This window comes from Diadema antillarum, unplaced genomic scaffold (genome assembly GCF_040938485.1).
Source record: "Diadema antillarum isolate AM-2024a unplaced genomic scaffold, OU_Dant_1.0 scf00000006, whole genome shotgun sequence".
Taxonomy (NCBI): domain Eukaryota; kingdom Metazoa; phylum Echinodermata; class Echinoidea; order Diadematoida; family Diadematidae; genus Diadema; species Diadema antillarum.
Window position 1 is genome coordinate 879,441 of NW_027270895.1, and position 10,560 is coordinate 890,000.

Genomic DNA, 10,560 nt, shown 5'->3' on the forward strand with positions numbered 1-10,560 from the left:
TAACAATAACTATACATAGCTGTAGACAGAAATGCACAATGTTTTGATAAAATCACAAGAGTGTATGTAGATAAATCGACCTCAGATGAACAGTAAAACAGCAAGACTGACTGGAAGATGAATATTAACAACATCGATAGACAGTAAGACATGAACAATGACTAGATGCATAGAGATAACACCGCGGGACTATTAACGAAGCATGATTTTCTCAAAGCGTCATCATCATCCTATTTTTGCCTTTTATTATTATTGTTGTTATTATTGTTATTATTGTTGTTATTATTATTATCATTATTATTATTATCATTATCATTACTATCATTATTATTATTATTATTATTATTATTATTATTATTATCATCATTTTCATTATTTTATTCGGTAGTTCAAACATTGCACACGTAAATGGGTAAACACAAAACACATTTGATTCAGCAACAAATATAAGATAAATTATAACACAGAGACAAAGCACAAATGAGAGAGGAAAAAAAAAGCAACCTAGATTGTGACATAGAAAACAGCCTTGTAATGCGTCTTCAGATTAGTCCGTCTTCTCGGGGGTAACGTCCCGCTTAATAATGCGGACTTTCATCCGGTTGGGGCGGAGAATTTGCCCCGCTATCCATCCTTTGTCCAGAACGTCGGGGCGGTCGCCGGGGGTGAAGTCGACGCGGAACCGCTGCATGATTCTGGTGAAGACGATGAACAGCTCATTCTTGGCGAGCTGTTCGCCGATGCACATCCGGGGACCTTGTGTGGATGACGGAAGCAAAGTTATGGAAGATGGAGATGAACAATATTACAGGTTCGCTTTGCGTAGATCATAAGCACGGCCATAGAAGGAGGAGCTGAACAGGACAGTACATCTGTTTTGCTTTAGTTTATTATTGTCCCAATAACATTGCATCGTTATTCTGCCATTTTATTGTAAATAGGCCTACGTATCTTATAACGAACTCTTTTTAGAACGAAATGTAGTGGTGGGTGGTCGCGAAGTTCTTGTAAGCGCCGTTTGGAAGGATCCGATGTATAGATAACGCTTAGTTCTAAACATAAACATAGTAAATCTTTTTTTTTTTTCGTTTAGCTATCACTTATCTCTTCGTCGCTTCAGAGACATAATAGCTTTAGATCTGCGACGCGGACGCTAAGACGACGCAGCCTCCCGTGTTGAACAATTGAAACAGCTGCCTCGCGCATGTGCAGAACACCATTTTTAGCCTAATTAGCGTCGTCATATATCTAGCGTTCGCGTCGCAAATCGAAAGCTCGCTAATAAAATGAGTGTCATAATTTCTTATACCATGCACTATAGAATTTCACGTAAAGACGTGTATAATGCCGTAGGTGTACACACATGGCACGCATAGCGTTGGCACTATATACTAATCTAAAAGATGTATGATTTTCAGTCGAACTTGCCTGACCTATGGATGGATTATCACATCAGTAACTGACAATGTTAGATTATTATCTCTCGAAACTGAATCTTCCCCACAGAAAACAACATTACCTACATCCTTCATCCTCTATGCAAGCGATTACTTTACTCGAAACCTCACAGATCTCTTCCCATTTTACCCTGAAAAAAAAATGAGAGGAATTAACAACATTCCCTTGTTACTAACAATCATTAGCAACTCTCTAGAGCTTTCGACTATAATCGAGACCTGTTACCTACCGACGCCGAACGGGAGGAAGGCCGGCGGATCGCGGATGACTTTCGTACGGTCGCCGGACAGAAACCGGTGCGGGTCGAACAGCTCTGGGTCATGCCAATGGTCCGGGTCGTGGTGACAGAACATGACATTGCCGAGCAGGATGGAACCCTGTCAGTTTTGAGTAATGATTATGGTGATGATGATGACAATAATAATAATAGTAATAATAATAATGATAATAATAATAATAATAATAATAATAATAATAATAATAATAATAATAATAATAATAATAATAATAAAAAACAACTACACATTCTCTCAATTTTGTCACTGTCATTAACTAATGGCAATGTCATCCCCCTGCCTTGTACTGGAGGTAATTCAAATGCTCTTTTACATGCTTGATGTAGAAAAATGACTTTTACTAAGACACTTGCACACGATACAAATACACGTACGTATGTTTGCTATTAAGGGTTTCCTCCCCGGCACAGTATTGAAGAAGGAAACAAATCTACGCAAAATAAATTGACGAAGTTATTAATAGATGAACTGACAGACATATACAGATACGTATATAGATAGATAGATAGATAGATAGATAGATAGATAGATAGATAGATAGATAGATAGATAGATAGATAGATAGACGGAACAAGAAATAAATTACGACGAACAATATCCTTGACATAATAACTGCCCTGTCTTCAAGTTAGAGTCTTTATATAAGGCAATGTCAATGTCCCATCAGTGACACAGAGTTTATTGATATCGAAATCACACTAAATTTTGGATGAACTAACATGGAGATTGCTAAATTATACTCGGCCGGGATTACACTTACAAGTCACAGTATTTTTGATTACCTTCGGGATAGTGTAGTCTCGCAGTACAGCCGTTTCAGATGCAGAATGCGGCACTGCTAGTGGTCCCACGGGCCTCAATCGGAGTACTTCCATGATAGTTGCTCGAGTGAACGGCATAGACTTTTGGTCCTGAAGACTGGGTTTTCGTCCGGCCAGAATCAGGTCTATCTCTTCCTGAACCTGTCAATATAAATGAGGTCATCGTAATGTTCCATCATCACCAGCATGCTATAGTTGTATGGTAAGGAAATTTGTCTAATATCTAATGGTTAGCAGGCCTTAAATGACACTAACATTTTTTTTTTCTGGTGCCCCTGTTCGGGCCACTGAAATCTTTGAATTTGATATTTTGGTGGTCCAAAAAAAAAGAAAGAAATGTAGTGGCCTGAAATAAAAAGGAATATAACCATTGATAACATTTATTTTTTAATTTTAGCTGTCCGATTGGGCCACTAGAAGGCAAACTTTTTGGGAATTTGGTGGCCAGACACAGAAGTGGTGGCCCTTGGGCCCCGGCCACCGGGACACTGCTAATGTCGAGCCCTGGTTAGTATACACGTGTGTATTCATGTGCATGTGCTTGGGTGTGATTGGAATGAAGTTGAAGTTTATTATCTATCTATATTTACATGTTTACATGGCATAAAACATGACAAAAGACACATGCATGAATACAGGATAAAAGATACAAGAAAATGGCATGAATGCTAATCAAGTCCGATACCTGTGTGATATGCTTTAAAGCTTCCGCTATGGAAGCATTAGATGCTATATGTAAAAGGGAAACAAAAACATCTGAAGGGTTCATGGACAATTAGGATAAACCGTCTATTGCCTACAAACATACGCACAACTCACTCAGAAAAATAGGTTTAACTTTGCAGACCATTGACACACCGGGAGCACCTTTACAGGTGCAACTTTGCATCTTTTAGACCAGAACTGTGACACTGGTTTGAAAGGTGCAAAGCTGCCCCTTACAGATGCTCCAAAGGTGACAATGGTAAAGCTGCAATTTTCTCAGAGTGCGGGAGATTCGAACAAGGGACATCGTCACTGATAATCCGTGGTCTTATCCACTGAGCTACAACAGCTACAACCCAATTCCTCCCCCCCCCCCCCGTAGATCCACCATGCACTGCTTTAAAGGCAACCCAAGGGAGACGACAAAGTGGCCGTTACAGACAGTTGGCCGCCATCAGACAGGGTCATTAACATGGTTTTTCGGGGGTGGGGTGTTTAGTAGTCGTATACTGCAGGTGGCCGCTTGGGCAGGTTGTGACTGTAAATGATGTGTTTACCGTGGTAGGATAATTTGCTGAACCCCTTCAATGTGCTATTGTAGCCAGCGTATACACACCTGTTTCTGCACCTGCTGATGGTGAGCCATTATTAACACGGCCCAACACAAGGTATTGGACGTGGTGTCAGTCCCGGCCAACATGACGTCGTACAGCACTCGCCAAATATCTTCCGTTGGAATCTGCCTCCTCTCCGGGAGGCTTGCCCCCTCCTTCTCCTCCTCTGAGGAAGCGATGATTCGCTCGATGATGGTGCTGCCCTCACCGTCGCTTGCAGTCGCATCCAGTCGCTTCTCCACGGCCTTGGTCATGGTCCGTTTCATCACCTCGTAAGCGTTCCTCATTGGCCTCGTGCTGGGCAGTAAGTACAGGAAAGGCAAATACCGTATTCTGTCCGTTAAAGCGGTCGACAACGAGTGTCCCATGATTGTATCGATGGCATCGATTATTTCGAGTAACTTGGGGTCCTCGTACTCCAGTCGGTGGCCGTAAGCCAAGGCGTAGATGATGTTGGCTACGGACTGCGTGATCTTGTTGCGCGGGTCGCAGGAGATGGGACCAAAGCTGGCGAGCTCGTCGATGAGTTGATCGGCCTCGAGGCTGATGATGCTCTCCATCCGTCGTCCCCAGGAGCCAACGTTCTTCAGACACGGGCCAACCACCCGACGAGTGGTCTTCCACGACTGGGCGTGACTTCCAAGCAGTCGATGAGCTTTTGTATCGGTTACCATGGTGATAATCAATACGACAAGAAAAATGATATGACATAGGCCTAAATCAACAACATGACAAGTGCTGTAATCTAATCGAATCTATGTTAGTAACCTAAACTTTTGCGTCATCGTGTTAATGGTGAAAACGACAAAAATATGACATAGATCAGCGTATCAAGTGTATATCACATCACACGTATTGCTACTTTTTCTATAATCTAATCTAATCTAATCTAATCTAATCTAATCTAATCTAATCTAATCTAATCTAATCTAATCCTTAGCAGGACTTGGTACAATGAAATACCATAATGATATCAAACAAAACAGTGTTTTCATAATGTGATTGACTGCATGCACAGTAATGATAGGCATCACGTTACGCTATTTTCGTCAGAGCGCATGGTCGTGCATGCATTATCACCAATATTAAGTGCACAGCAGGGATTAGTGTTACGCGTTATACTAAACCAATAACACGTTGTGTACGTTTGTCATTGATCATGCCTTCTAAACTAAAACTATGCATTTACAAACTGCCCAATAAGCTCCTGCGTAATCGTTGGTAAAAAAATGAATGAATAAAAAGAAAGAAATCGGTCTTGGATTCATCAGTTATTGTGTGCATATAACCTATATAGTGCTTTCGAAATCATTGCACTGAATTCATAATAGCATAACAATAATGCACGGCGCTGATCATAAACATCCACAACAGTGTCAGTAAGGGGCCCTAGAGAATATATATATATATATATATATATATATATATATATATATATATATAATATGATTATCTCAAATGAAAGTATACTAACAGTAGATAACTCTAATTACGGCTGTGTATAAATTTTCTGTCCTTATGATCCACAGATCAGTTTTATTAGTGAAAAATGGCGTTGGCGCTCTAATCAAGGGAACAAACCGTTGCGTCCGCCGTACATGCACTCGTACATGGCTGGGCCTCTCCTGTCGTTGAAGACATCTTTCTTCTTGACAAAAGCCTCCTGGATGATCTCGGGGTCGTTCAGGACAACGACGAAATCTCGGCCTCTCCGGAAGCTGAAGATCTTCCCGAATTCCTTGGAGAGTTGTGCGAAGAGTTCGTCGTGCCGTCCCCCTGTGGACGAATGACGGGGGAGCCCTACAATTAGTAATTTGAGCTGCAGAAACCACGGTCCAGGAGGTAGACGAAAGCATAGTTGAACTTCTCTTAAGACGGCGACGGCAATGATAAAACTAAGTAGCAATCTTGTCAGGTCGCTTAGATTCCACGAGTCAAAGGTGACCGCGAGAGCCGTTGCAAAATACATGTTGTCGTCCTTAACGAGAGTATAATCTCGATTATGGTAATAGACGTCTCAAAAACAAAGTGTTATGTCTTCTTCTTCTTCTTCTTGTTTTTCAGAAAGAAATTGTATCTCACAAAACAAAAAGCTGCTTAATTCTAATTACGTCTCTATCTGAATGTTGTCAGGAATAGTGTTTGATGAACGCGAAACCTGCTTGCGATGCAAGCAAAGCAAACTACACTGTGGTGAATTAGCGGAGGGAGAATGTCATCTAAGATTATTGTTACGTCCTCCAACAAAACCAGACAATGAGAGGATAATGTTAATCTGCGAAACAGCCAAGAATTGTTCTGACATGTAATCTATATAAAAAAAAACTACCAATACAACAAAGACAAACCGTGAACAATGTCTTTTTTTTTTTTGCATATTAAAAACGTTCACTTTTCCTGTTTACTTCATGTTCACGGCAATCAGCACGGCCACGGAAAGTGAACCAGACAAAGGCCGCAACTTCCGTTACTTAATCAATATAAAGAAGTACAAGATATGACACAGCAACAACAAAAACAACATCTAAAATTTCATGAATGTGTACTGTGGATGTGTCCAACATGATTCAAATGAAATGAGTTTGCACGATCACTGAATTCGTGTATACTATACAAAGTTATGCGTTTCTTTGAATGAATGCAGAGATCAAACGAATCCTAGGACTATAGGAATAGTCCCACCATTCATCCGTGCGAGGTTTTTACTGCTTTGTATTGCTTCTGTTCTCAACATCGAACATAGAGATATCGATGGTCATACGTGGGTATTGGTGTAATGGGTATGCCAGTATTCCCACTAATCGGTCTTCTGGACAGTATCATCCTAGAAAGTGTACAAAGCTGCATGTGATACCTCTTTTTTTAAAAATTATTATTCTATATCCTGACCATTCCCGGCTGAATCAAGCCTTGTTTCGTCGTGAATTGTTTTCACAATAACTGTGCAGTCGCTGATTGCGATTTGTAATATAATTTTCTCAATTTTTTCCGCACACTGTTTCAGAGTAAGCGTGAACAGTAACGGCAGACGACATGATATTGTGTGTCTGACCATTAAGCAGCGTTACATAGTATGGATGTCCACGAATGTTCACATTTTGTGACACAAAGTTCGTCATGTTTTTTGAGGTTTGCTTCATTGGCATTTATTCGAAGGCGCATGCACTTGAGTATGAAAAGTTGCAGGTACATATCGCTCTCTTTGTTTTACTTTCAAGTGTCTTTCTTTATATGTTTGATGCAAGGTCTACCTTATCGGTAGACCGGAGAAAAATCGTTATAGACTCATCAATGTGTTCCTCTGCACGGAAATCTTTAGTAAAAGGCGAAAGATTTATGCGTATTGCAGAGAAACCAGAGTGACGTTGGCAGGGCTTACATAATATTTATATAAATAGCAAAAAAAAATATAAGGACGGTTATGACTTACATTTCTGACCACGCAAATAATTTTATTAATTTATCTGTAAAACTTTTCCGAAAACAATTTTTGCACATTTGACAAAAAAAATGCAATTTTCTCTATTAAACCTCGCACTTTCAATATTGAAGATGTGGTTACATGGAATAGTACTAGTAACTACTTTTCAAAACTGTTGGAAAATGATCAATAATCGATCATGATATTATGCACACTGTACAGAGTCCTTGTATACCAATAGACAAAATCACTATTGATCGTATTCTATGAGATAGTGAGAAAACATTTTTTTAAAATCAATTAGTATTCACTCTCCCCATATCAATTTGTTATGAGTTCCTGACGTTTTCTATACAATTTTTTAAATACTTTTTCTTTTCAAATATTAAATAGCATTGATCGATTGAATATTCAGAAAACAGCGCCCTCTATTACACTGCAAAAAAGATCGGTGTTAGATTTCACACCACGCCATGCGCCAGACTGGTGCAAATCTATACCAGAAACCATGTCCCGTTTGGTCCCGTTTACCCGACCACACCGACAAGTGGAGAAAGTATGTTGTGATGGTGTTGAAAAGTGTTGACCTGGCACTTTCATGGTGTTAATTTGACACTGTAGCTGGTGATATTTTTGACACTGCGCTGATGTTAATTTCAATGGTACAACACAGTCCAGTGTGAATAGGAGACCACACCCTCTGGTAATGGTGCGTGTGGTGTAAATATACGTTCACTTTTATTTTTCTTGAAAATTCAAGAACTTTACGGGAAGAACAGGGACTACTTCTTAGTGATGGCGTTCACCACTTTATCCTTCCTGCAATGTCATTCTTTTATTTCTTTCTCTATTTTCCCCACCCTTATCATCATCGTTTCATTTTGAACGTCCCAAATCCTTCCCACAGGATAGAGAAAGGAGAAAGCGAGAGGGGGAGAGAGGGAAGGAGAGACTAATGCACCTTAGTCTTTCCAAAGGCAGCTCGGAATACTTGAATCTGTGGACGTGCACAGTCACAGCGAGTGTAGCGACCTGCGAGCGGAGCGATGCTCGCTTTCGAGATCGCTGTTATGCGAGGCCACCGCTCGCTGTGTTCGAGTCCATTGCGAGCTGCCTTTGCAAAAGGCTAGAGGCACGTTGACTATGGGTCGAAAAACCGAAGAGAGCGCATGCAGATTTCTAAGAGTTCCGTATGGGGACTCCTGTACAGGCCGAAACAAACAAAACAAAATGAAACAAAACGAAACAAGGGTCAGCGACTTTTATTACAACACTTCGAGAAGCCGTCCAGGATGCAAGAAGGTGAATAGAAGCTGACCGCTCAGTGCGCCAACGTACCATCTTCTCTTGTTTTGCAGCGGACAGGGCGCCCCGAATAATAATCAACAACTTGCCTTCTCATCAATAATTGCCGCAATCGTACACAGAAAAAAATAAAACAAAACAAAACAAAACAAAATATATGTATTAGTTAATTCGAGTGCAGAAACTTCCAACAACGTTACTACCAATGAGGGGACATTCTTAGCTCGAATCCGCAACCCCCCCCCCCAAAAAAAAAGAAAAGAAAGAAAAACACCAAAAGAACAATCGGCTTGCGGGCGGATGATGCTTTTTATAGGGCCCATGTGTTTTTATGTAATACTTTGTATGCTAATTTGTTATCAAGGGCTTCATCAAGAAGGAAGGCGGTATCGGCTCGGGTGTGGGTATGCGTGTGTGTGTGGGGGGGGGGTGTGTGAGTGTGGGTGTAGGTGTGCTTCTGGTTTTGGGTAAATCGGGAGTTGGTGGGACTTCGATTTGATTTGATTTGATTTGAAGGATCAGGTTAGTTAAAAATTATAAGACTGATATCATTTAATAGGGTTATTATTCAGGATAATTATAGATGAAGATTTGTTTTGGTTGAGAGGGGAAGGGCTGGTTGGGCTTATGAATGATTTCATTCTAGATTTGCACAATGTATGTTTTTTTTTTTGGATGTATACTGCAAAGTGGAATGTGATTTATGTGTATGATCCAACATACTAGTTGGCATGTGTCAATATTTTCTCGTGAAGAATTTACTGCCGTGGGATTGATTAATTATTTTTCTATTCTGGAGAGCAATTATTTGTAGTATAATATTGAGAATTGATTTGTTTGTGTGTTTTTAAAATTGTATCTGTATTGTTTTTATCTAAGTTATATCCAGAATGGGTAAATTCATGAATTATTTTTTAATGAAATCAATAAATATATACTGAGGAAAATGAAATAACTTTTATACCCCACTTTGGCTTGCATGTCAAGGTAGATTATGACTATGTGAATAAGATAAAGTGAAGTGGTCTTGAGGTACTTGTTAATAAATAAATTCATTTAAAGGGACTGCACAGTACTGGTTGAGATGGGGATTCAGGTTTATAAAGGAGAAACCTCTTATGAAAGAGCATGTAATTTTTAAGAAGGATTCAGCGTTTATTTGATGAAAATTGGTTTTCAAATGACTGAGATATCCAAAAAAAAATGATGTATAAATAAAAGGCGACAGGCCACGCCTTTTAGGATCTCTTTGTTTCACCTTGTTTTTGGATATCTCAGCCATTTCAAAACCGATTTTCATCAAATAAACTTTTGATACCCCTTAGAATTGCATGCTCTTTGACATCTCATAGAGTGGTCTCTGTGTATATCTCGCAAAACATTAAAAGCTATATCTTCACCTCAACCAGAACTGTACACATCACCCTTTAAAGAAGTCTTCTTTGATCACAACGAGTCTATCGGCAACCTCTGTTCAAAGCAATCCTCCCATTTTTTTTTAAATTTCTGAAGAGATGCGGAAAGAATGTCGTCCCTAGTACAGTAAAGTGTTCCATAAACTTATACACAATGAAGACACACGGAAAAAAAAATGGCGACAGAATCTTAATACCACAATTAGCCATTCGCAATGTCCTTGAATATAAATTTTTATTACGTTTGGAATGAAAAAAAAAACATTCAAACATTTCTCTCACATAATGTGTGCACCAGATTGTTGAATTTCAGTACTAAAGTCCCAAGTGTGGGAGAGGGATACCCTCCTCCTACACCCTCTGTTAGCTCAGTCGCTTCGTTCCCTCGCTTGCATCCCTCACACAAGGGTTATTTTTGCCCCTTCCTCAACTCCCTGCATTGCTCACACTATATCATAGAATATGTTACTTTACTAGAACACGAGAGCGTGAGCATGAGCAAGAAGTGGAATAGCAAACACTCCA

The 10,560-nt window shown here is 39.8% G+C and overlaps 1 protein-coding gene and 1 non-coding gene across 2 annotated transcripts; both read right to left on the reverse strand.

The window, feature by feature from the left end:
- Positions 1-547: 547 nt before the first annotated feature.
- LOC139715599 (cytochrome P450 2U1-like) lies at positions 548-5,863 on the reverse strand. The gene is made up of 5 exons (XM_071627163.1): positions 5,476-5,863; positions 3,897-4,549; positions 2,537-2,716; positions 1,688-1,835; positions 548-756 (listed from the first exon to the last, which is right to left on the reverse strand). Exons 1-5 carry the CDS (start codon positions 5,861-5,863, stop codon positions 548-550), a joined length of 1,578 nt encoding a protein of 525 aa, XP_071483264.1.
- Positions 5,864-7,138: 1,275 nt separating this feature from the next.
- LOC139716285 (U5 spliceosomal RNA) lies at positions 7,139-7,257 on the reverse strand. Its single transcript, XR_011709882.1, has one exon. It is a non-coding gene; the product is annotated as a U5 spliceosomal RNA (small nuclear RNA).
- Positions 7,258-10,560: the final 3,303 nt, after the last annotated feature.